We start from the raw sequence: 27,649 nt of genomic DNA, 5'->3' as shown, positions 1-27,649 counted from the left end.
GAGTTAATAATAAAAAGACACCAAATATTTTCCTGCATACAGGGCCATAAAGCAGAAACATAGTAGAAGAAAAAACTTTACTCACAGCCAGGCAGGCGTTAAATAACAGTAATGATCTTTATTGAAAAATATAACAAAATTGCTAAAAACTTGGGGTGATAGCCACAAATACAGAAAAAAGAGGTGGGTATAACCGGGACAGTAAACCTCATACACATACAGGTATATATGTGTATACTTAAAGATATGATTGTTTTATCCTATTATGCACATACAAGATCAGGTGCATGATACATCATTGTTCAGTGCAGACAAAATGTTTTAGGCCTGTTTCACACATCAGTGGCTCCGGTAAGTGTGGTGACAGTTTTCTCACATACCCGAGACACTGACTCACGTAGACACATTAAAATCAATGTGTCTCTGCACATGTCAGCGTGTTTTCACGGACCGTGTGTCCGTTTGAAAAACACGGAGACATGTCAGTGTTCGTGGGAGCGCACGGATCACACGAACCCATTAAAGTCAATGGGTGCATGTCAACACGTACCGCACACGGATGCCGTCCGTGTGCCGAGGACCACACGGACTGTGCAGGAGACAGCGCTAGACTTAAGCGCTGTCCCCAGCGTGTGGTGCTGAAGCCATCATTCATTCCTTCTCCCCAGCAGCGTTCGCTGGAGAGAAGGAATGAAAAATCATTGTTTTGTTGTTTTTTTTTTGTGTTTAAAATAAAGTTCCTGGTTATCTCCCGCCTCCCACCCCCTGTCAGCCCGCCCACTGGCATTAAAATACTCACCCAGCTCCCGCGATGCTTCCTCTCAGCGCCGCAGCTTGTGCTGTGTGAGCGGTCACGTGGTGCCGCTCATTACAGGGATGCATATGCGGCTCCACCTTCCAAAGAGGTAGCTAACATTTTTAATGACACCACTTTTGTGCAGATACGTTCTTTTGATCGCCCGCTATTACATTTTAATGCAATGTTGCGGTGACCAAAGAAACGTAATTCTGACATGTCGATTTTTATTCTCGCTACGCCATTTAGCGATTAGGTTAATCCTTTTTTTTTTATTGATAAAATCGGGCGATTCTGAGTAAGGCGATACCAAATATGTGTATATTTGATTTTATTGTTTTATTTTGAAGGGGGGTGATTTGAACTTTTATGTTTTTTTTTATTTTTTTCATATTTTTAAATACTTTTTTTTTTTTTTTGGCATGCTTCAATAGCCTTCACGGGAGGCTAGAAGCTGCCTCAACTCGATTGCCTCTGCTATATAGAGGCAATGCTCAGATCACCTCTATGTAGCCGAATTACAGCACTGCTACAGGGTGGCGCTCATAGTAATCTGGCATCAACAACCATAGAGGTCTTCAGGAGACCTCTGGTTGTCAAGCACTGCTGACCCCCGATCACGTGACGGGGGGTTTACAGTGCGCGTATTTCTGGCCCTATGGCCGGAAGCGCTTGTTAAATGCCGCTGTCAGAGTTTGACAGAGTCATTTAACTAGTTAATAGGTGCGGGTGGATCGCGATTCCACCCGTGCCTATTACGGGCACATGTCAGCTGTTGAAAACAGCTGACATGTCGTGGCTTTGAGGTGGGCTCACCGCCGGAACCCACCTCAAAGCAGGGCTTCAGACGTTGGACGTACTATCCCGTCAGAAGTCAGAAAGGGGTTAAATGGACATAGTTATGCAAATGGTATAGTTACCTTGAGGATATAACCCGGGAGAACCCACCACACCCAAAGTTAATAACAAAGTACAATGTGTCTGGAAAAAAAAATACTCTGCGATAACTAATATGTTAAAAAATTGTTTTGACCACAATAATGTGATACATGTCATATTTGTGCTTGGTCACTAAGGGGTTAAAATGGCTTCTTCCGACTATGAGTTCTCTGATGGCTAACAAGATGTGATTTTTTAATAAAACATTTCCCACATTCTGAACATGAATATGGCTTCTCTCCAGTGTGAATTCTCTTGTGAACAAAAATCTCGCCTTTGTTAGAAAAACATTTCCCACATTCTGAACATGAAAATGGCTTCTCTCCAGTGTGAATTCTTTGATGTGTAACAAGAGATGATTTATCTGTGAAAAATTTCCCACATTCTGAACATGAATATGGCTTCTCTCCTGTGTGAATTCTCTCATGTACAACAAGAACGGATTTGTAAGAAAAACATTTCCCACATTCCGAACATGAATATGGCTTCTCTCCGGTGTGATGTCTCTCATGTTTAGTAAGATGAGATTTCTTAGTAAAACATGTGCCACATTCTGAACATGAAAATGGCTTCTCTCCGGTGTGAACAATCTCATGGCTAGTAAGATGAGATTTCTTAGTAAAACATTTGCCACATTCTGAACATGAAAATGGCTTCTCTCCGGTGTGAATTCTTTCATGTATAATAAGATGAGATTTATTAGTAAAACATTTTTCACATTCTGAACATGAAAATGGCTTTCCTTCTGCGTGAATTTTCTGATGTGCAAAAAGAGCTGATTTATATGTAAAACATTTCCCACATTCTGAGCATGAAAATGGCTTCACTCCTGTGTGAATTCCCTGATGGCTAACAAGATGTGAGTTTTTAATAAAACATTTCCCACATTCTGAACATGAATATGGTTTATCTCCAGTGTGAATTCTCTTATGGTTAACAAGAACTGATTTGTAAGAAAAACATTTCCCACATTCTGAGCATGAAAATGGCTTCTCTCCGGTGTGAACAATCTCATGGCTAATAAGATGAGATTTCTTAGTAAAACATTTGCCACATTCTGAACATGAAAATGGCTTCTCTCCGGTGTGAATTCTCTCATGGATAATAAGATGAGATTTATAAGTAAAACATTTCCCACATTCTGAGCATGAAAATGGCATATCTCCTGTGTGAATTTTTCTATGTGTAGCAAGATTCCTTTTATTTGTAAAACATTTCTCACATTCTGAGCATGAAATTGTCTTCTTTCTTGTGGGCTCTATTTTATTTTGCTTAAAAGTCTGTGATGAATTAGGAGATGGTACTTTAGAAGGGTCAGATGATAGTTCTTTGATATGAAGGGGTGAGGGTATATCTGAGATGTTGCTATGCTCTTCATATGTTTCCTGTTTGAAGCTATCATCTTCTGCTTTAAAATATGAAGATATCAGATGTTCTGCAGAGTTGCTATGCTCTTCATATGTTTCCTGTTTGAAGCTATCATCTTCTGCTTTAAAATAAGAAGACATCAGATTTCCTGCAGAGCTGTTGGTCCAATCATCTGCCAAGAACAAAGTAAACTTAAAAATTACATTCATCTATATCTGAAACTGTACAAAAAAAAGTAAACATATAAAATTCCATACAGATTATAAGGTATATAGCAATGTACTACATAAAGCCGAGACCCAGCAGTAAGTGGCACTTTAACCCCCTAAATACTGCTATCGATACTGATCGCAGCATTTAGAACACAAAAAGATGTGACTGGGGTCGTCATGACGACATCTGGGTCACCAAGCTACAGCAAGCTCCAAAGACTATGGCAATAGCAAGGTCTATGGAGCTTGGGTCAGTGTATAACTGAAGATGTGATGCATTGCAATGTATTATAACAGTGATCAGGGTTTATAAAGTTACAAGTCCCATAGAGGAGCGAAGAGAAAAATGTTTTTGTTTTTTATTAAGTATGAAAAAAAACAAAATAAAAAACATATACCTATAACTACATATTTAACCCCTTAATCCCATAGCCTGTTTTCACCTTCCTGACAAGGCCACTGTTTTTCACTGTCCAAAACAGTTGACATGTTGCGACTTTGATGTGGGCTCACCGTCGGAGCCCACATCAAAGGGGAGACACAACATGCGCTGTACTAGTAGTACGGGGCATGTCGTGAAAGGGTTAATAGTGATGAGCGAGTATACTCATTGCTCGGGTTTCCCCGAGCACGCTCGGGTGGTCTCCGAGTATTTGTGACTGCTCGGAGATTTCGTTTTTGCTGACCCAGCTGCACGATTTACGGCTGCTAGCCAGCCTAAGGTACATGTGGGGGTTGCCTGGTCGCTAGGGAATCCCACATGTAATCAAGCTGTATAGTAGCCACAAATCATGCATCTGCGGCAAGGAAAACTAAATCTCCGAGCAGTCACAAATACTCAGAGACCACCCGAGAGTGCTCGGGAAAACCCAAGCAACGAGTATATTCGCACTGTTTGGCCGGTTTCAAATGTCAGTGGCTTCGGTACATGTAGTGACAGTTTCCTCACGTACTGAAGACACTGACAAATGCATGGGTCTATGCACATGCCTGCGTGTTTTCACGGACCGTGTGTCCATGTGCAAAACATGTCCGTTTTTCTCCGGCAGCACAGTCCGCAAAGCGTCGGAAAGCAGTGTGCACGTACCACCGCACTAGAAACAGCGCTACAGTTAAGGGCTGTCCCCTGCGTGTGGTGCTGAAGCCGGCATTCATCCCTTCTGTCCTGCTCGGCTAAAAGCAGCGCTTGCAGGAGAGAAGGGATGAAAGATCAAGTTTTTTTTTTTTGTTAAAAATAAAGTTTGGGGTCACCTCCCGCGCACCCGCCCGCTTGCAGAGAAATACCCAGCTCCCGCAATGCCTCCTCTCAGTGCCGGCAGCTTGTCCTGTGTGAGCGGTCACGTGGTACCACTCATTAGTGATGAATATGCGGCTCCACCTCCCATAGGGGTGGAGCCGCATATTCATCACTGTAATAAGCGGTACCACGTGACCACTCACACAGGACAGGCTGCCGGCGCTGAGAGGAGGCATCGCGGGAGTTGGGTATTTCCCTGCAAGTGGGCAGGCGCACGGGGGGGGGGGGGGGGGGGGACCCCCAATCTTTATTTTTAACAAAAAAAATTGATTTTTCATCTCTTCTCTCCCGCGAGCGCAGCAGGGGACAAGAGATGAATGCCGCCTTCAGCACCACACGCAGGGGGGACAGCGCATACTGTAGCGCTGTCTCTCCTGCACGGTCCGTGTGGTCCTCGGGCGGCACACGGCTGCCGCACGTGTGCCACGTGAGCACACGGACACACATAACTCCGGTACCGTTTTCTCCGGTACCGGAATTATCTGGACGTGTGAGACTGGCCTTTGGGTGAACGGCAGGGCTCTTAAGGGAAGGAGAAAACCATGTAATATTCAATGGTTAAATATTCTGAACAAATACACCAAATTGAACAAAAAACCCTATAAAATTTAACTTTTAATTATTTAAATTAAGAGTAATTATTAAATCATTCATAAGAAAATAAGTTCTAGAAAACACCTCCCGAGCCCTTTAGATAGGGGAGGGAATGTCAGAAAACGACAATTATAAAGCAGGGATTGAGTGGGGTATAGTGTCAATCCTATACTGACCCTAGTAGATCCCTTATTTGCTGTAGCCGTACCTACCAGCGGAGGTTGGCTCCCTAATGTTCAATGCTGCGTCCCCTCTCAACGTTGGTAGTAGGGAATGTTTATATTGGGGCAGTCCCTCCAGCCTTTTAGTCTCAATAGCTATCCCTGACCATGGTAGTCATAGTCGTATATCACAAGGAAAATTAGCATGCAATTGCTTAGAATGGGTCTAAGAGGCTAGATCAACAGTGATTATGATATAGTGATATATAATCTAGATGTGTGGTGAGGAATTTGAACCCACAGGTGCTTCTCAGATGTTTATAACACAGAGCAGTCAAGATTAAAAAAAAAAAAAAAAAAAAAAAACACAAAATGATCTTTTAGCCCCAATTTTTTTTAATTTTGACAAGGGTAACAGGAGAAAATGGACTGCAACAGTTGTTCTTCAATTTCTCTGGAGTACGCAGCCACCCCGTATGTGGGGGAAAACCACTGCTTGGGCGCACGTCAGGGCTCGGAAGGGAATGTGTGACATTTTGGAATGCAGACTTTGAAGGAATGGTCTGCGGGAGTCACATTGCATTTGCAGAGCCCATGATGTGCCTAAACAGTGGAAATCCCCCACAATTGACCCCATTTTGGAAACTAAAGCACTGAAAGTAATTTATCTAGAGGCATAGTTTTATGGTAATGATTATAATGCTTTTGGTTTTACTGGAGTACGAATTTATAATGTGGTGTTATATGTAAGTTATGCGGAGAACATCAGATTATAAAAGTGTGTTGTGTCAACAAGGTAAAAATAATTTTAATTAATTTGTGGATGTGTGGTACTCTTTGAAGCAATCCTTCAATCCCAGTCTAGTTGACTCGCATCGATGGTAATCACCGCGCAGGGGAAAATAAGGCAGGGGACTCCGATCTGGAGGTTTTCTGGAATGGTCCACCATCCAGGGATAGCTGGTGTCTGTCCCAGGCAGATAAAATGGCCTCCTGTTGTCCCTGGGAGTGGAACTGACTCCACCGAACACAGGGGATCCAGGACGTCATCAGTCCCAGGATCCTCATCGCCTCTCTGATGGAATAACGGCTCTCTGAAAACTGACGGATCCTGCCCCATATTGAGGCTTGCTTCTCTGCTGGTAAAAAAGATGTTTATAGGTGAGAGTCTAGGAGAACTCCAGGAAATTTTTCCTGGATTCTGGAGAGAGAACCGACTTCCTCCAATTTATCACCCAGCCTAGATCTTGAAGCATGCAGACTGAGGTTTGACAATTCTGCATAAGCTCTTCCCTGGAGCTGGCTATGATATGGAAGCCATCCAGTTAGGGAACTATGATATCTACCTTCCTTAGATAGGCTACCACCTCTGTCACTAGCGGTTTGGACACTCTGTGCACTGAAGCTAGACCGAATGGAAGGCAACGGAACTGTTAGTGAAGGTCCTGCCCTTGGACCCTCAGAGGGAACCTTCAATACTGTTGAGAGGAAGCATGGATGGGAATGTGACAGTATGCGTTCTTTAGATCCAGGGTACACATTACCGTGTCTTTGCTTATCAGGGGGGCTGTGGACCTGATTAATTCCATCTTCAATTTTTCGTGCCTGACACATTGGTTTAGGGGTTTCAGATTTAATATTGTGTGACTTTCTCCTGAGGGTTTTTTTGATAGAGAAGAGAATAGAGTAGTGGCCTCTGAACATTTCTTCCTCAAGAACCGGAACTATCGCTCCAATCTTTAGAAAATACTGAACATTGGATCACATGGGGGAGCGAAAACTGGAGATGGGAATTTGTTAGAATGAACCTTCCTGGTGGGGTCTGGGTAAACTATCCTGTAATCTGAAGAGATTATCCCCAATACCCACTGATTTTCCGAGATCTCTAGAAAACATTCCAAGTATGATCTTTGTCGCCACCCCCACTCTCACAGCGTCATGGCTTTCCTGACCCTGAACCAAAGATAGAGCCCATACCCCTACCTCCTTTGGGGTAGCTCCACCTACACGACTTTCCCTTCCCTTTGTAGCCACCTGACCTCTGGGAGGGTTGGGGGGTATGAAAGGGCTGGTACTTTTTTGGTTTATCCTCTGAAAACCCCATCTTTTTGTCTGATGCCTTTTCTAGAATATCATCTAGAACCGGGCCAAACACTCTGGCACCCGAGAAGGGAATGGAACACAGCTTTTTTCAGTTTTCAGACTGTGTATCCCCTGACCATGTTTTTAACCAGATAGCCTGCAGACAGCATTTGATAAGGCTCCGTTCCTGGCCGTGAATCTGCCGGACTCCGCAGATGCGTCTTTTAACCATTCAGATAAGCCCTGACAAAACTGACTCTTAAGGGCGGGATCATTACACTGGGTGTCAGTGGCCCATCTACGGAATTCTGAACAAAATTCCTCCGCCGGTTGGTCTCCCTGCTGGATCTTACGTAGTTAAGATTCCGAGACTCGGTCCGGGTCATAATAAACGAGGCAAAGAGCCCTGAAAAATCCATGCATAAACTGGAGTGACTATGAGTCGGATTGGAATGAGAAGGCCCAGGATTGAGGGTCTCCTTGAAGGAGGGAGACAACAATTCCTACCCTCTGTACCTCACTCCCAGATGACCGAGGACCAAGCATGAAATAGAGCTTACAGGCTTACCAAAATTCGATAAATTTACCCCTTCTCATGTACAGCACCATGGAATCAATGGTGCTATATAAATAAATAATAATAATATATTGCATACCAGGAGTGAACAACGTCAAAATTACGTCTTTTGTTCACGGACTACCTAAAGTCGCCCACTAGCACCCCATCTTCCATGTGACAGAGTATTGGACACTCTCATATTTTACCACTCATGCCTAGAGCAATGCTCAGCAGTCAGTGCTATTAGGTGGTGTCCGTCTCACACACTCCCTGACAGCTACATGCAGAGGGGAGGAGCCGTATGGTCGCATATTAGGAAGTCATAGCATTGGCGCAAATATATGATTAGATAAACCCAGGGATTATTATGCTTTCTGGTATAATCTACTCTTGGTTGTGTCTATGATGCAATTACTTTAAAACAGTTTTTTTTAGCCCCTTACGCCCCAAGGATGGTTTGCACGTTAATGACCGGGCCAATTTTTACAATTCTGACCACTGTCCCTTTATGAGGTTATAACTCTGGAACGCTTCAACGGATCCTGATGATTCTGACACTGTTTTCTCGTGACATATTGTACTTCATGATAGTGGTAAAATTTATTCGATAAGACTTGCGTTTATTTGTGAAAAAAATGAAAACTTGGCGAAAAATTTCGAAAATTTCACAATTTTAAAAATTTGAATTTTTGTGCCCTTAAATCACAGAGATATGTCACACAAAATACTTAATAAGTAACATTTCCCACATGTCTCCTTTGCATCAGCACAATTTTGGAACCAAAATCTTTTTTTGTTAGGGAGTTATAAGGGTTAAAAGTTGACCAGTAATTTCTCATTTTTACGAAACCATTTTTTTTAGGGACCACATCTCATTTGAAATCATTTTGAGGGGTCTATATGATAGAAAATAACCAAGTGTGACACCATTCTAAAAACTGCACCCCTCAAGGTGCTCAAAACCAAATTCAAGAAGTTTATTAACCCTTCAGGTGTTTCACAGAAATTTTTGGAATGTTTAAATAAAAATGAACATTTAACTTTTTTTTCACACAAAATTTACTTCAGCTCCAATTTGTTTTATTTTACCAAGGGTAACAGGAAAAAATGGACCCCAAAAGGTGTTGAACAATTTGTCCTGAGTACGCCGATACCCCATATGTGGGGGTAAACCAATGTTTGGGCGCATGGCAGAGCTCGGAAGGGAAGGAGCGCCGTTTGACTTTTCAATGCAAAATTGACAGGAATTGAGATGGGACGCCATGTTGCGTTTGGAGAGCCACTGATGTGCCTAAACTTTGAAACCCCCCAAAAGTGACACCATTTTGGAAAGTAGATCCCATAAGGAACTTATCTAGATGTGTTGTGAGAGCTTTGAACCCCCAAGTGTTTCACTACAGTTTATAACGCAGAGCCGTGAAAATAAAAAAATCATTTTTTTTCCACACAAATTATTTTTTAGCCCCCACTTTTGTATTTTCCCAAGGGTAACAGGAGAAATTGGACCCCAAAAGTTGTTGTCCAATTTGTCCTGAGTATGCTGATACCCCATATGTGGGGAGGAACCACCGTTTGGGCGCAGGGCAGAGCTCGGAAGGGAAAGAGCGCCATTTGGAATGTAGACTAAGGCTGCTTTCACACTAGCCTGACGTGCCGACGCGCGTTGTGAAAATAATGCCCGACGTGGGCAGCGGAAGCAGTCTTACGACGCTTTCGCTGCCCCATTGTAAGGTCCGGGGAGGAGGGGGTAGAGCTTCGGCCGCGCATTCGCGCTCGAAAATGGCGTACACGACGCGCAAAAAAAGTTACATGTAACGTGTTTTTGTGCCGACGGTCCGCCAAAACACGACAGAACCGTCGCACGACGGTTGGCGACGTGTGGCGATACATTGCAATGCGTCGGTAATGTAAGTCTATGGGGAAAAAAATGCATCCTGCAGACCAACTTTGCAGGATGCGTTTTTTCTCCTAAACGACGCATTGGGACGTATTGCAAACGACGCTAGTGTGAAAGTAGCCTTAGATAGATTGGTCTTGCATTTGCAGAGCCCCGGATGTAACTAAACAGTAGAAATCCCCCACAAGTGACCCCATATTGGAAACTAGACACCCCAAGGAACTTATCCAGATGTGTTGTGAGAACATTTTTTTCCCACAAAAATTGTTTTTTAGCCCCCAAATTTTTATTTTCCCAAGGGTAACAAGAGAAATTGGACCCCAAAAGTTGTTGTCCAATTTGTCCTGAGTACGCTGAAACCCCATATGTTGGGGTAAACCCATGTTTGGGCGCACGGGAGAGCTAGGCTAACTATAGCCCTAACTCTAATGGGAAAATGGAAATAAATATATTTTTTAAATTTTATTATTTTTCCCTAACTAATAGGGTGATGAAGGGGGGTTTGATTTACTTTTATAGCGGGTTTTTTAGCGGATTTTTAGGATTGGCAGCCGTCACAAACTAAAAGACGCTTTTTATTGCAAAAAATAGTTTTTGCATCTCCACATTTTTTCCATATTTTGGTCCACAAAGTCATGTGAGGTCTTGTTTTTTGCGGGACGAGTTGACGTTTTTATTGGTAACATTTTCGGGCACGAAACATTTTTTGATCACTTTTTATTCCGATTTTTGTGAGTCAGAATGACCAAAAACCAACTATTCATGAATTTCTTTTGGGAGGGGGAGCGTTTATACCATTCCACGTTTGGTAAAATTGATAAAGCAGTTTTATTCTTCGGGTCAGTACGATTACAGCGATATCTCATTTATATCATTTTTTTATGTTTTGGTGCTGTTATACAATAAAAACTATTTTATAGAAAAAATAATTATTTTGGCATCGCTTTATTCTGAGGACTATAACTTTTTATTTTTTCGCTGATGATGCTGTATGGCGGCTCGTTTTTTGCGGGACAAGATGACGTTTTCCGCAGTACCATGGTTATTTATATCCGTCTTTTTGATCGCGTGTTATTCCACTTTTTGTTCGGCAGTTTGATAATAAAGCGTTGTTTTTTGCCTCGTTTTTTTTTTTTTACGGTGTTCACTAAAGGGGTTAACTAGCAGGACAGTTTTATAGGTGGGATCGTTACGGACACGGCAATACTAAATATGTGCACTTTTATTGTTTTTTTTTTTATTAAATTAGATAAAGAAATGTATTTATGGGAACAATATATATATTTTTTTCTTTACTTAGGATTTTTTTTTTTTTACACATGTGAATATTTTTTTTCCTTTACAACATTGCCCCAGGGGGGGCATCATGTTATAGGGTCAGATCGTTGATCTGACACTTTGCACAGCACTGTGTCAGATCAGCGATCTGACATGCGGGGCTGCCGGCTTACCAGCACTTGCTCTGAGCAGGCACTGGTAAGACACCTCCCTGCAGGACCCGGATGCCGTGGCCATTTTGGATCCGGGGCCTGCAGGGAGAAGACGGTAGGAGACCCTCGGAGCAACGTGATCACATCGCGTTGCTCCGAGGGTCTCAGGGAAGCACGCAGGGAGCCCCCTCCCTGCGCGATGCTTCCCTATGCCGCCGGAACACAGCGATCATGTTTGATCGCAGTGTGCCGGGGGTTATTGTGCCAGGGTCGGTCCGTGACCGCTCCTGGCATATAGTGCCGGATGTCAGCTGCGATAGTCAGCTGACACCCGGCTGCGATCGGCCGCGCTCCCCCCGTGAGCGTGTCCGATCGCATATGATGTACTATCCCGTCACTGGGAATTAAGTCCCAGGTCACCTCGACGGGATAGTACGTCATATGGGATTAAGGCGTTAAAACTCATACAATGAGTGTCATTTTTTCATAATATTGAGAAATATACTATCATATAATAGTAGCAAAATAATCGAATTTGATAGGTATGCTACACTACTACTCACAGCCGGTGTTATCAAACACAGCGCCATGTATAATCTGAATTTCGTTGAATTGCGGACACTACGGACAAAAAAAACAAACAAAGAAAACACATACCGCATTTTTCGGAACATAAGATACACTTTTTTTCCTTCAAATTTGGGAGGAAAGTGTGGGTGCGTCTTATGGTCCGGATGTAACATGTGGGGAGGGGGTGGCAGCAGCGAGTGGGATCCACTGTGATCCCACTCACAGGAGGCAGAAAAATGTCCGGCTGCAGTCGCAGCGCTGGGGAAACCATTTGATCCCGATGATTAAAGAGCAGTGAATATTCATTAGCCGCATCCCCGCCCACCTGTCAGCTGAGAAGTGATCGGGGAGCAGCCATTGAATAGTCCTTCACTTAAACAGGGACACACATGGTTTCCCCAGCGCTCGATTCCTGCAGCAGCTGGGGAGATCTGTGTGTCCCATGGAGGAGGCAGCAGCAGGGTGGCAGATGAGACAAGATCGCCGCATACCTGACAGGCTGTGCTGGATGCTGAGGCATAAGGACCTGTGTGATGTCATGAAGTGGGCGGGCTGGAGCATCACATGGCAGCACAGTGCCCTCCCTCTTCTTGATGTCATCACAGGTCCTTCAGACACCACACTAGAATCTGCTGGCTTCCTCTTATGACCTGAGCTGTGGAGGGACAACAAGAGGGAGAGCTCTGTGTGTGCAGTCATGGGATGCTCCAGCTCTTTACCTCACCACAGTGACTGGCTGGCACAATTAAAAGGTTAGTCTTTACAACACACAATAAAGCACTCTGCCACTCCTGTGGTGAACTATAACTCCCAGCATGCTATAGGAACTGCAGGACATGCTGGGAGTTATAGTTCTCCCATGAGATCATAAAGCAGCACTCCAGTGTTATTTTTTAGTGCTGGAGTGGTGCTTTAAATATAAGCCCTGTGCCCCCATTCTTATACTCACCCTCCAGAGTCTTCATATAGTACTTTACAGCCACCACACTGGTCACGCAGCTCTATCTTCTACCCGTAGCTTCCAACATAATAACGTACTATTATATATAATAACACCACATATAATAGTATATTATTTATGTTATTAAATATTTTACCACTTTTTTTGCGTCAAATATTTTTTTTCCCTATTTTCCACCTGTAAAACCTGGGTGCGTCTTATAGTCCGAAAAATACGGTAATATAAAACATCTAGCCTAGAATTGTCTATTCTGGTGAATGAGGAGAATGTGACTCTTCTCTTATTTATTTTGTGTTGACTCCTCATCAGGACGGTTACCTGTAGGAACTTCCTCTTTGCACCGCCACTCATCTCCCCGCACATCACTTTCTCCTTTCTCCATTATGGCTTTAGGATGATTTCTCAGGAGATTTTCGCAGGATTTCAAAACTGTGAAAATAATGTAAAAGTCACAGACAGAAGGAAAACTCATGTGGAATGTTCAATTTAGATGCTTTTACTACAAACTCGAGTGGCATCTGAGCCGACATTTGATTGTGAGATCTCTACCACCAATATCACCAGTGCTGCCCTCAGCGTCAGTACAGCAACGCCTAGTGATGGAAGCAGGGGTCACTGGAGCCGGGTCCGCTAAGTGTACTACATTACACAAAATTATTTCCTTCATTAATTTGTCTTCACATTTCAGATTCCCTAACATTTTCAATTTTTCATCATATAAAGATTGCCTTGTCTGGAAGTTTTGTAATTTTGGGGTACACACTATATTATGTCATTTCCTTATGATATAAATGTCATGATAGAGAAATCATCGGTCCCTTTTTAATAATTACACACAGCACAGTATGGTCTAAACCACAGAAATAAAACATGTTTATGTGAGGGAACGTGAAGGAGCCACACCGTCTGACGTCAATATTATGTCAACGGGATAACGTGGTAAGGTCTCCCCACTTGTAGCAACGTGACGTTCCGCATCCCCTAGGGACACGTAAGGTCAGCTTGGCACAGTTGTACATACACCTCCTGCTGTCCACACGGGCCCAGGGAGGTACGAGGAGTGAGAAAAGGTGGCCCACGAAGTCACTGACGTGGCACTACACTCGGCCACAACCCTGACAGGCTGAGAGGCCCCTTTCACTAACCCCAGTGAAACAGAACCTTATCAGCCTGGGAGGACGGCCACCGGTTTCTCGTTCGATATATGCTTGGTCCGTTAACAGGGTTATATCGGGCCAGAAAGCCGCCCCAGAAGCATTTGAGATTAGGCCGAGAAACAGATGTGTGGATTTATGAATGGACATAAAAGAGCAGCCCAAGGTTAAATTATATATTTAATTGCCTTAAGGCAGTGGTGGGGAATCTTTTTTGTACCAAGGGACATTTGGATATTTATACCATCCTTCGGGGGCCGTACAAACTCCATCCACAAAGTACATCCTGACTCTGGCACTGGTGTCAGGACATAATCTTTCATTGCATGCCCTTCAGTGTTCACTAGTGAACACTGTGTGTGTGTACTAACAGAGTAAGAAGAAATTAATGAGCTGGTAGCAATCAAAATACAGCTCCCTGCCCAAGAATGCGGTCCATGAAAATCTGAACGGGGGGACTGATAAAAGGTCATCGAGGGCCGTAAATGGCCCTGGGGACCGAGGTTCCCCACCCCTGCATTAAGGGCACACTAGACAATACACTATATTTACACAATGGTTAAACATATGTAATGGTCAGATATGCATGTACAATAGTGGTAGGACAAAGGGTATAAACAGAACATATAGTCAGTTACCAGTTAGATGAAAGGCCTGGCTTGCGGGTGAAGGGCTGCCACACGACAGGCTTGTGGTTCCCTCTGTGTGTGACTTGTCCTCACAACTTCCCAGAGAGAAAGCTATAGGAAATGCTGCACACAAACATTAAACCCTATGGGTCACTCCCCTCCTGCCCTCTGGGCTTAACCTAAATCTCCTCCCATGGAGGTTTGGAGATAAATCTCCCTAAACCTATGAAATATCATAACTATTTTATGGGAGGTCCTAGGGCAGCGGTTCAGGCGCCATCGGATCCGACTGGGCCTCTGTTACAAAGACTAAACACAATTTTGCTACCTAGATGCCGGAAGAAGGCACTGTTGCAAAAACGCGCGTTGGGGTGGGTAGCGCCACGGTTCCTCCGGGTAAAACTTTCAGGCTTTGATATACCTTTTGTTACGGTCTTTGCTCCACATGACTTTTTGATTATGGTTACCCTATCCTTATGCACTTTGCTTATGATTTAGGTATACTCTTGATTTGGATAGATGTCCTTTTTGCATTTACTCTTGTTGGTATTCTCTACCTCACTATGCACTTGCACTTTTGAGCTGACCTACATACTTTTAGATTTTGATCTTGCCTGTGACTTTGCCTGGTTTGCCTGGCTACTTATCGTGGCTCCACCCTTGTTCTGGTGTGTCACTGTCATTCCCTGGGTCTAATTTTAAATAATTTTTACTTATTGCTACATCAATAAAGTTACTTTTATTATTTTGGTTCTTTTTTCTTGTTTTGATTTCCCCATGTTGCACTGAACTGTTGCTGCACACATCCTTGTACCACTTTACATATTGATCATGTGATCATATTGATCATGTGATCAGTGATACCGGGTGGTGGTATTAGCTTGGTGTATATGCTTTATTATACCTAGATGCTAGTGGCTGTTTTATATATCTCCCTTCCCATGCATGATAGAATGACTCGAGACCCAGACAGGCGTTTGCTCTGGTCTGGGGATATATGAAATATATACGATATACAGCTAGGACGTATAGTATTTCCATAACTCCTTTATGAAATCCTAGCTGGCTAAACAAAGAACTCAGGCCGCATGGCTTGGATCCACAGGGGGTCTTCCTGTAGAGGGCGGCATATCAACAGCTAGTGGGGGTGGGAATCCTTTGTTGATTAAAGCTGTTAATGTTACCACAGCATGTGCTGAAGGATTTTTATTTCATAATTCCATGTCAAATAGTATTGGGTTTAACTAAAATCGACAAAAATTATTATATGGAAAACTCCATTATCCACTGATCTTAGTAAATAACGAACTGTGCCTGCGAACCGTGGTATTCACTTTATCCACTACAGCTATTGGATAACACATTTTTATTACATGGTGTATGTGTATGATGTCTAACTATATGTGTTTGCAATAAAAAAGGATATATTTAAAACTACAAAAACAGTTAAATATCATCATTAATTCATCATATAAATACTGCACAAGACAAAATAAACACACCTGGTGGTGTATTGCTAATGAGATTAAAATTAAAAATCGTCTCTGCGCTGTATAGTGTGAACACATAGGCGGTATTTGGTTCGATAAAATACCATCCACACTAATCCCCATCAATTGTGCAAATGCCTGTTTGATAAATTGAATTTTTAGTCACGCATAGCAAATTGCTGTTTTGAATATATCCATTTTTATTGCAATTTGCTATACGTGACTAAAAATTAAATTTATCAAGCAGGCATTTGCACAATTGATGAGGATTAGTGTGGATGGTATTTTATCGGAGTAAATACCATCCATGTTCACACTATATAGAGCAGAGACGTTTTTTTCATTTTAATTTAATCTCATTAGCAATACACCACCAGGGGTGCTTACTTTGTCTTGTGCAGCTTTTTTATATATATGTCTTTGCACATGTCTCCCTTTGCCTAGAAGTCCTATAGGTGTGAATAGAGCGGGTAACAATATCTAAATTCTTATATACAAACACAGTTACACTGTCCAGTACCAATTACAATTGGATGATGATATTTTCCATGACACTCCTCTCCTTTTTCTATAGCGGAAATTGAGCGTGGCAACACGCATGACAAGTAAAATGTTTGCAGACCTATATCAAATGACAGAGCAGAGGTCCAGTAAATTATATTCTACTTTTACAATATTGAATGTCAGGGGTGTTGGTGGGTTCAGAAAATATCAGGTGACGAATACCAGAGACATGTTTTGCCACCTAGCCTCCCACCCAGAAGGGTAGCTAGGGGTTCAGCTCAAGGGGGCAGGGACATCTGAGAGGCCCCTAACCAGGTAACCCTGATTACAACTACAGTGGTAGCCCCTAATTGTGGGTATAGGCGAATCTCAGCAGATGACCATGCTGTTCGTGAAAATAAATCTCTATACAACAACGAACACCAATTTATCCGGCATAAGGTGACGAATTGGTAACTATGAGTCTTGCAGAACATATGAGTGATTACAGTACAGTTATAGATAGTGACTGTGATGCAGTGACCTCTGCTGCAGCTAGGGGGCGCTGTATGTGCTCCTCAGAATGCGCATGGAGGCGTATTGTGATTATAATGGTGAAACAGTGACCGGCAGGATTGTAAATGGCCGGTATGTGTCGCAGAGGGAGTCTGCGCTGTAAGCCTGAAGTAATGTTGTTGTTCTGGGACCTGTATTTGTATAAGTATAAAGGGAGGCTTGCAGGGTTAGGCTGGGTGGGTCTGGCTAAGGCTACGTTCACATTTGCGGTCATCGCCGCAGCGTCGGGCGCCGCAGCGTCGCCGCATGCATCATGCGCCCCTATATTTAACATGGGGGCGCATGGACATGCGTCGCACTTGCGTTTTGCGCCGCATGCGTCACTGCGGCGCACGCGTCCGGGCGCAGAGGACGCAGCAAGTTGCATTTTTGCTGCGTCCAAAATCAATGAAAAAAAAGGACGCATGCGCCGCAAAACGTAGCGTTGTGCATGCGTTCACATTTGCGTTGTGAGTTGCGTCGCCGACGCTGCGGCGCACAACGCAAATGTGAACGTAGCCTAACCACACACACCTCCAACCTATGGGAGTGGTTACAACTCCATAATGTGACCATGGTGTGGTCACATGGTCTCTGTGATGGAGAGTGTAGATCCTGGACGGCTTGTGTGTTGGGATGTCCTGTGTGGACCGGATTCCTGAATAGCGCACTGAGAGGCCGTGGATCTGAAGACTTGTGTATTGAGAGATCCTGGGAGTAGGATCGGATCCCTGAATAGCGCACTGAGAGGCCTGTGTTGGAAGATCCTGGGAGTAGGACTTCCTGAAGAGCATGTGGAAAGGCATGAATGCAGAGTCTGTGATGGCACTGCATTGGGGGAGCTACAGCCCGTCTGAAGATCTGGACTGTCAGGTGGCCTAGTGAGCAAGGGATTGTCCGGGACGGTGATCCCAGTTCAGCAGCTTCCCTGGGAATAAGGACGGACAAGGAATCAGCGTGTGGAGCAGGAGCTCCAGGAAAGTAACCCAGAGTATGGGGAAGTGTGTGCATGGACAGGGGGTCACTTAATGAACTGTGCGGTCACCCATGGTAACTGGACGGAGTAAAGTCCAGCATGTGTAGTGGCTGCGAACTAATAATGTGTGTGCTATATGAGTAGAGACATTGATACGGTGTACGGACACCCCCTGGGAACTAGTCAATGAGGACTGGTGGTTGTAGTGTCTGAACTGTGAGTTACAGCCGTATATGTTGGTGCCTATTGTGTTCCACAAAGTGTAATGGATTGTGCATGACCCGGTTTATGACTGCATAATAAACCGCATGGACTGTTTAATAGAGAAAATCGTGCCTGTGTGACTGAATCCCATTGCTAAGTGAAGTGTCCCCCAATACATTCAGTAAGCGCTATTTCACATGACGTACATGTGACATTAGCTCAAACACTGAATAATGACCCCACACGGTATGATGGGCTCCTCACCAGTCCTTACATTATATAAATGCCAACCACACAGTATAATGCCCCCACACTAGTTACTACACTTTAGGATGCCCCTCCCACTGTATGAGAACAGGGCATGAGAATGAGAGCAGCACAGGTGCAAACTACTGATAAAAGCAGCCACTCACACACCTACCAGATATGGAGGGGATGGCTACCTAGAAGAAAAAATGCACACAAATGAGGCTTGAGTAGAACGCCAGTCACACAGGTACGTTTGATGCACAGTGTGCGGCTTACAGCCAATTAATGACACCCATAATATTATGTCAGGCGGCTGTCCAGCACTAGATGAGTGAACCCAAGGACAGACGCCCCAGTACACCCAAACAACAAAAAGGGGCCTGGCTGCATCCTGCAAAAAATGGTAAAAGATGAAAAAAATAATGCATCTGATAAATACATTAAAGGGAACCTGTCACCCCCAAAATCGAAGATGAGCTAAGCCCACCAGCATCAGGGGCTTATCTACAGCATTCTGTAACGCATTCTGTAATGCTGTAGATAAGCCCCCGATGTGACCTGAAAGATGAGAAAAAGAGGTTAGATTATACTCACCTGGGGGGGTGGTCCGGTCCGTGACCTCCCATCTTCATAGGATGACGTCCTCTTCTTGTCTTCAGGCTGCGGCTCCAGCGTACTTTGTCCTGTTGAGGGCAGAGCAAAGTACTGCAGTGCGCAGGGCCTCTCTGTCCTTTCCTGGCACCTGCGCACTGTAGTACTTTGCCCTCAACAGGACAGATAGAGTACGCCTGTGCCGGAGCCGCAGCGTGAAGACCAGAAGAGGATGTCATCGTAAGAAGATGGGAGGCCCCGGACCGCGAAGCCCATTGGACCAGAACCGGAGCAGGACCGCCCCTGAGTGAGTATAATCTAACCTTTTTCTCATCTTTCAGGATACATCAGGAGCTTATCTGCAGCATTACAGAATGCATTACAGAATGCTGTAGATAAGCCCCTGATGCCGGAGGGCTTAGCTCATCTTCGATTTTGGGGGTGACAGGTTCCCTTTAAATGAGGCATTGGTTGATATTTTGGAAAATTAGATAAGCTCAGAATCCAACGCCGAGGATCCTCATACTACTTTCAAAAACAGCAACATAGAATTTTTTTTTTCAGGATGCAGCCAGGACTGTATTGGGTTGTGAGCTTCAGCAACTTGTCTCTCATCTTTCCTCCTGTCTCTCTCTCTTCCCTCCTGTCTCTCTCTTCCCTCCTGTCTCTCTCTCTTCCCTCCTGTCTCTCTCTTCCCTCCTCTCTCTCTCTTCCCTCCTGTCTCTCTCTTCCCTCCTGTCTCTCTCTTCCCTCCAGTCTCTCTCTTCCCTCCAGTCTCTCTCTTCCCTCCAGTCTCTCTCTTCCCTCCAGTCTCTCTCTTCCCTCCTGTCTCTCTCTTCCCTCCTCTCTCTCTCTTCCCTCCTGTCTCTCTCTCTTCCCTCCTGTCTCTCTCTCTTCCCTCCTCTCTCTCTCTTCCCTCCTGTCTCTCTCTTCCCTCCAGTCTCTCTCTTCCCTCCTCTCTCTCTCTTCCCTCCAGTCTCTCTCTTCCCTCCTGTCTCTCTCTTCCCTCCTGTCTCTCTCTTCCCTCCAGTCTCTCTCTTCCCTCCAGTCTCTCTCTTCCCTCCAGTCTCTCTCTTCCCTCCAGTCTCTCTCTTCCCTCCTGTCTCTCTCTTCCCTCCAGTCTCTCTCTTCCCTCGTCTCTCTCTTCCCTCCTGTCTCTCTCTTCCCTCCTGTCTCTCTCTTCCCTCCTGTCTCTCTCTTCCCTCCTCTCTCTCTTTCCTCGTCTCTCTCTTTCTCTTCCCTCCTGTCTCTCTTCCCTCCAGTCTCTCTTCCCTCGTCTCTCTCTTTCCTCGTCTCTCTCTCTCTCTTCCCTCCAGTCTCTCTCTTCCCTCCTGTCTCTCTCTTCCCTCCTGTCTCTCTCTTCCCTCCTGTCTCTCTCTTCCCTCCTGTCTCTCTTCCCTCCAGTCTCTCTCTTCCCTCCAGTCTCTCTCTTCCCTCCAGTCTCTCTCTTCCCTCCAGTCTCTCTCTTCCCTCCTGTCTCTCTCTTCCCTACTGTCTCTCTCTTCCCTCCTGTCTCTCTTCCCTCCAGTCTCTCTCTTCCCTCCAGTCTCTCTCTTCCCTCCAGTCTCTCTCTTCCCTCCAGTCTCTCTCTTCCCTCCTGTCTCTCTCTTCCCTTCTGTCTCTCTCTTCCCTCCTGTCTCTCTTCCCTCCTGTCCTCTGTCTCTCCTTACCTCTTTGTAGGGACTAGAACGCAGTTGATATTTTGAGGTAATGATGTCACCGGAAAGGGCGGGGCCTCCCTCAGTCCAGTGAAGAGCTGATAGCAGGAAGCAGCGTTTTGCTCTTTCTTTCCTTCTTCCTGGTTGACTCTGGCTCCGCCCCTCCCTGTAGCCCCGCCCCTCCCATGTGACCCCACAGGCTGAGTGTAGAGGGGAGGGAGCAGCTGTGAGGCGTCCTGTCTCCTCCGCTGACTGCAGGCTGTGGTGACTCCTGCTGCACTGTGTCAGGTCTCTGCACAGCGCCGAGCGCTATCTGTCCGGCCTCTGCACAGCACCGAGCACTATCTGTCCGGGCTCTGCACAGTGCACAGCAGGTCCGTATTTCCAGCTCCTGTTGCCTGAGGTGAGGAAGAGCAGAATGGTGGTGACTGTAGACAATGAGAGATCGCTGATGAGCTGCGGCTGTTTTTACTATTAGTGCTGCATAGGCTGCGTCAATAGTAAAAAAACTTGGTCACACAGGGTTAATAGCAGCGGTAACGGAGTGCGTTACCCGTGGCATAACACTGTCCGTTACTGCCGGCATTAACCCTGTGTGAGCGGTGAGCGGAGGGGTGTATGCGGGCGCCGGGCATTGAGTGCGGGGGAGTAAGGAGCGGCCATTTTCTTCCGGAGTGTGCGCGTCGCTGATTGGTCACGGCAGCCATGACAGGCAGCTGGCGAGACCAATCAGCAAACGAATAACTGTGACAGACAGACAAACAAGGACAGCCAGAAAGACGGAAGTGACCCTTAGACAATTATATAGTAGATACATACACTCACCGGCCACTTTATTAGGTACACCATGCTAGTAACGGGTTGGACCCCTTTTGCCTTCAGAACTGCCTCAATTCTTCGTGGCATAGATTCAACAAGGTGCTGGAAGCATTCCTCAGAGATTTTGGTCCATATTGACATGATGGCATCACACAGTTGCCGCAGATTTGTCGGCTGCACATCCCAAAGATGCTCCATACAAGGCAGGATGGATCCATGCTTTCATGTTGTTTACGCCAAATTCTGACCCTACCATCCGAATGTCGCAGCAGAAATCGAGACTCATCAGACCAAGCAACGTTTTTCCAATCTACTGTCCAATTTCGATGAGCTTGTGCAAATTGTAGCCTCAGTTTCCTGTTCTTAGCTGAAAGGAGTGGTACCCGGTGTGGTCTTCTGCTGCTGTAGCCCATCTGCCTCAAAGTTCGACGCACTGTGCGTTCAGAGATGCTCTTAGGCCTACCTTGGTTGTAACGGGTGGCGATTTGAGTCACTGTTGCCTTTCTATCAGCTCGAACCAGTCTGCCCATTCTCCTCTGGCATCAACAAGGCATTTCCGCCCACAGAACTGCCGCTCACTGGATTTTTTTTCTTTTTCGGACCATTCTCTGTAAACCCTAGAGATGGTTGTGCGTGAAAATCCCAGTAGATCAGCAGTTTCTGAAATACTCAGACCAGCCCTTCTGGCACCAACAACCATGCCACGTTCAAAGGCACTCAAATCACCTTTCTTCCCCATACTGATGCTCGGTTTGAACTGCAGGAGATTGTCTTGACCATGTCTACATGCCTAAATGCACTGAGTTGCCGCCATGTGATTGGCTGATTAGAAATTAAGTGTTAACAAGAAGTTGGACAGGTGTACCTAATAAAGTGGCCAGTGAGTGTATATATACATACACATACATACATATATATACATACATACATACATACATACATACACATACATACACACATACATATATACATATAGATACATACATATATACAGTACAGATCAAAAGTTTGGACACACCTCATTTAAAGATTTTTTCTGTATTTTCATGACTATGAAAATTGTGCATTCACACTGAAGGCATCAAAACTATGAATTAACACATGTGGAATTATATACTTAAGAAAAAAGTGTGAAACAACTGAAATTATGTCTTATATTCAAGGTTCTTCAAAGTAGCCACCTTTTGCTTTGATGACTGCTTTGCACACTCTTGGCATTCTCTTGATGAGCTTCAGGAGGTAGTCACCAGGAATGGTTTTCACTTCACAGGTGTGCCCTGTCAGGTTTAATAAGTGGGATTTCTTGCCTTATAAATGGGGTTGGGATCATCAGTTGTGTTGTGCAGAAGTCTGGGGGATACACAGCTGATAGTCCTACTGAATAGACTGTTAGAATTTGTATTATGGCAAGAAAAAAGCATAATGTTTGGGACATCTGGAAAACAGCTTATTCTGAGAAGAGGTGAGCGCTACCACCAGTCTTGTCTCATGCCAACTGTAAAGCATCCTGAAACCATTCATGTGTGGGTTTGCTTGTCAGCCAAGGGAATCGGCTCACTCACAGTCTTGCCTAAAAACACAGCCATGAATAAAGAATGGTACCAGAATGTCCTCCAAGAGCAACTTCTCCCAACCGTCCAAGAGCAGTTTGGCGCCCAACAATGCCTTTTCCAGCATGATGGAGCACCTTGCCATAAAGCAAAGGCGATAACTAAATGGCTCACGGAACAAAACATAGAGATTTTGGGTCCATGGCCTGGAAACTCCCCAGATCTTAATCCCATTGAGAACTTGTGGTCAATCATCAAGAGACGGGTGGACAAACAAAAACCAACAAATTCTGGCAAAATGCAAGCATTGATTATGCAAGAATGGACTGCTATCAGTCAGGATTTGGTCCTGAAGTTGATTGAGAGCATGCCAGGGAGAATTGCAGAGGTCTTGAAGAAGAAGGGTCAACACTGCAAATATTGACTTGCTGCATTAACTCATTCTAACTGTTAATATAACCTATTGGTACTCATAATATGATTGCAATTATATTTCTGTATGTGATATAAACATCAGACAAACACTAATAAAAACCAGAGGGCAGCAGATCATGTGAAAATATAATTTTGGTGTCATTCTCAAAACTTTTGGCCATGACTGTATATACCTGTATGTCATCTCCCCTGTATATAGTATATACCTGTGTCATCACCTCCTGTATATAGTATATATCTGTGTCATCTCCTCCTGTAATAGACCTTGTTCACACGTTATTTGCTCAGTATTTTTACCTCAGTATTTGTAAGCTAAATCGGCAGCCTGATAAATCCCCAGCCAACAGGAAGCCCTCCCACCTGGCAGTATATATTAGCTCACACATACACATAATAGACAGGTCATGTGTCTGACAGCTGCCGTATTTCCTATATGGTACAGTTGTTGCTCTTGTAGTTTGCTTATTAATCAGATTTTTATTTTTGAAGGATAATACCAGACTTTCATGTTTCATGTGTTTCATGTGTCAAGTTGTGTGTGTTGAGTTGCGTGTGGCGACATGCATGTAGCGACTTTTGTGAGATGAGTTTTGTGTGGCGACGTGCGTGTAGCAAATTTTTGTGTGTCGAGTTGCATGTGACAGGTTAGTGTAGCAAGTTGTGTGTAGCAAGTTTTGCATGTGTTGCAACTTTTGTGCATGTGGCAATTTTTCCACGTGTGCAAGTTTTGCATGTGGTGAGTTTTGCGCGTGGCGAGTTTTGAGCGGCGACTTTTGTGTTTCGACTTTTATGTGGCGAGGTTGGTGTATGTGTGGTGAAATGTGTGCTGAGGGTGATGTGTTCAAGTGCGTGGTAGTGTGTGGCGCATTTTGTGTGTGTGTTCATATCCCCGTGTGTGGTGAGTATCCCATGTCGGGGCCCCACCTTAGCAACTGTACGGTATATACTCTTTGGCGCCATCGCTCTCACTCTTTAAGTCCCCCTTGTTCACATATGGCAGCTGTCAATTTGCCTCCAACACTTTTCCTTTCACTTTTTCCCCATTATGTAGATAGGGGTAAAATTGTTTGGTGAATTGGAACGCGTGGGATTAAAATTTTGCCTCACAACATAGCCTATGACGCTCTCAGGGTCCAGACGTGTGACTGTGCAAAATTTTGTGGCTGTAGATGTGACGGTGCAGATGTCAATCCCAGACATATACACACACATAAACACACACATTCAGCTTTATATATTAGATATACCTGTAAGTCATGTCCCCTGTATATAGTATATACCTGTATGTCATCTCCCTGTATATAGTATATACCTGTATGTCATCTCCTGTATATAATATATAGCTGCATGTCATCTCCTCCTGAATATAGTATACTAGCTGTTTCCAGCCAGCTAACGCTTGGCACACTCATTGCTATCTAATTAACGCTGCTGGTGAATACGATATAGTTGATATTGTTGTTGTCGATCAGCTACTGCATAGTTGTCTGGATTTTCCTGCGGCCTGTGAGATGGATCTGGCGACTCTTCTTGGCTCATTTTGTTTTGGAAAATGCGATGCAATTAAATGTATGTTTACCTTGGCTGAAGTGGTTGAATTACATAGAAAGGAAGTGCTGTGTGTGGTAATGTGGGGGGGGCGGAGCCTCGTGTGGTAAAGTGTGGGGATGGAGCCTCGTGTGGTAATGTGGGGGGACTGATCCTTGTGTCGTAATGTGGGGTAACGGAGCCTTGTGTGGTAATGTGTGGGGACACAGCCTCGTGTGGTAATCTATGAGGACAGAGCCTCATGTGGTAATGTGTGGGAACGAAGCATCGTGTGGTAATGTGTAGAGACTGAGCCTCGTGTGGTAATGTGAGGGGATGGATCCTCGTGTGGTAACGTGTGGGGACGGAGCCTCGTGTGGTAATGTGGGGGGGATTATCTGTGGTAATGTGGTGGGGGAGCGGGATTATGTGGTAATGTGGTGGGGGCGGGATTATTTGTGATAATGTGGAGGGACAGGATTATGTGTGGTGATGTGGTGGGGGTGGCATTATGTAAGGTAATGTGGTGGGGGGGCGGGATTATATGTGGTAATGTGGTAGGGGGTGGGATTATCTGTGGTAATGTGGTGGGGGTGGGACTATGTGTGGTAATGTGGGGGCGGGATGATCAGTGGTAATGTGGTGGGCGGGATTATGTGTGGTAATGTGGTGGAGGGCAGGATTATGTGTGGTAATGTGGTGGGGGGCGGGATTATGTGTGGTGATGTGGTGGGGAGTGGGATTATGTGTGGTGATGTGTTGGGGGGCGGGATTATGTGTGGTAATGTGTTGGGGGGGCGGGATTGTGTGTGGTAATGTGGGGGCGGGATTGTGTGTGGTAATGTGGTGGGGGGCGGGATTGTGTGTGGTAATGTGGTGGGCGGGCGGGATTATGTGTGGTGATGTGGGGAGCGGGATTGTGTGTGGTAATGTGGGGGGCAGGATTGTGTGTGGTAATGTGGTGGGGGGCGGGATTGTGTGTGGTAATGTGGTGGGGGGGGCGGGATTGTGTGTGGTAATGTGGTGGGGGGGCGGGATTGTGTGTGATAATGTGGGGAGCGGGATTGTGTGTGGTAATGTGGTGGAGGGCAGGATTATGTGTGGTAATGTGGTGGGGGGCGGGATTATGTGTGGTGATGTGGTGGGGAGTGGGATTATGTGTGGTGATGTGGTGAGGGGCGGGATTATGTGTGGTAATGGGGTGGGGGCAGGATTATGTGTGGTGATGTGTTGGGGGGCGGGATTATGTGTGGTAATGTGTTGGGGGGGCGGGATTGTGTGTGGTAATGTGGGGGCGGGATTGTGTGTGGTAATGTGGTGGGGGGCGGGATTGTGTATAGTAATGTGGTGGGCGGGCGGGATTATGTGTGGTGATGTGGGGAGCGGGATTGTGTGTGGTAATGTGGGGGGCAGGATTGTGTGTGGTAATGTGGTGGGGGGCGGGATTGTGTGTGGTAATGTGGTGGGGGGGCGGGATTGTGTGTGGTAATGTGGTGGGGGGGCGGGATTGTGTGTGATAATGTGGGGAGCGGGATTGTGTGTGGTAATGTGGTGGGGGGCAGGATTGTGTGTGGTAATGTGGGGGGGCGGGATTGTGTGTGGTAATGGGGTGGGGGGGCGTAATTATGTGTGGTGATGTGGTGGGGGGCCGAGCTACTGTGCAGGGGGCAGGATTAGCGAGTAATCACGATGCCTCTTATATATATATATATATATATACAGTGCCCAGGGGCGTAGCTGGGGTTTTGGCTCAGGGGGGGCGAAACTTCTCAATGGGCCCCTAACCAGGTAATCTTCATTACAATTCGGTGACGCACCCTAAGGGTATGTGCACACGCTGCGTATTTTGCTGCGGATCCGCAGCGGTTTTAACGCTGCAGATCTGCAGCTGTTTTCCCATGAGTTTACAGTACCATGTAAATCTATAGAAAACAAAATCCGCAGTGCACATGCTGCGGAAAAAAAGTGCGGAAACGCTGCATTGTTTATTCCGTAGCATGTCAATTCTTTGTGTGGATTCCGCTGCGGTTTACACCTGTTCCACAATAGGAATCCGCAGGTGTAAAACCGCAGGTGGAATCCGCACAAAAACCGCGGTAAATCCGCAGTGCGGTTTACCTGCGGATTTACAAAAACAGGAGCGAAAAAAATCCACAGAGATCCCACCTGCGTGTGCACATAGCCTAATAGAGGAGAACCTCAGCAGATGACCGTGCTGCTGCTGAAAATAATCTCTATACAAACAGCAACACTGATAGTACCGCCATATGGTCAGTCGTAAATACCAGCCCTAGAGAACATATTATTATTCATTTTTCATGTCAAGAGAAAAGAAAAATATGCGGCACTCACCCAGCTTGCGTGATATTGTAGCCTTTAATGCACCAAGATTTCGGTTACAAACATTTCATTCAGCTCGGCAGGTTACGTGGGGGTGCGGGGAGTGTGGAGGGGACGACTGCC

The 27,649-nt window shown here is 45.2% G+C and overlaps 1 protein-coding gene across 2 annotated transcripts in view; it reads right to left on the bottom strand.

Moving 5' to 3' along the window:
• Positions 1–103: 103 nt before the first annotated feature.
• Positions 104–27,649, bottom strand: part of LOC143785576 (uncharacterized) — a 96,930-nt gene continuing 69,384 nt past the window's right edge. Inside the window, exons 1-3 of one of the 2 annotated variants that reach the window (XM_077274557.1) lie at positions 20,868–21,015; positions 13,185–13,295; positions 104–3,275 (exon numbers count right to left, since the gene is read on the bottom strand). In XM_077274557.1, the coding sequence (XP_077130672.1) occupies positions 1,876–3,275; positions 13,185–13,248 (1,464 nt within the window). In that variant the 5' untranslated portion in view covers positions 13,249–13,295; positions 20,868–21,015 and the 3' untranslated portion in view covers positions 104–1,875. Of the gene's footprint in view, positions 3,276–13,184; positions 13,296–20,867; positions 21,016–27,649 lie in introns of those variants that run through there. The other variant, XM_077274558.1, reaches the window with a different exon arrangement.

This window comes from Ranitomeya variabilis, chromosome 7 (assembly GCF_051348905.1).
Source record: "Ranitomeya variabilis isolate aRanVar5 chromosome 7, aRanVar5.hap1, whole genome shotgun sequence".
NCBI lineage: Eukaryota > Metazoa > Chordata > Amphibia > Anura > Dendrobatidae > Ranitomeya > Ranitomeya variabilis.
This window is presented reverse-complemented; position numbering and strand designations above follow the sequence as displayed.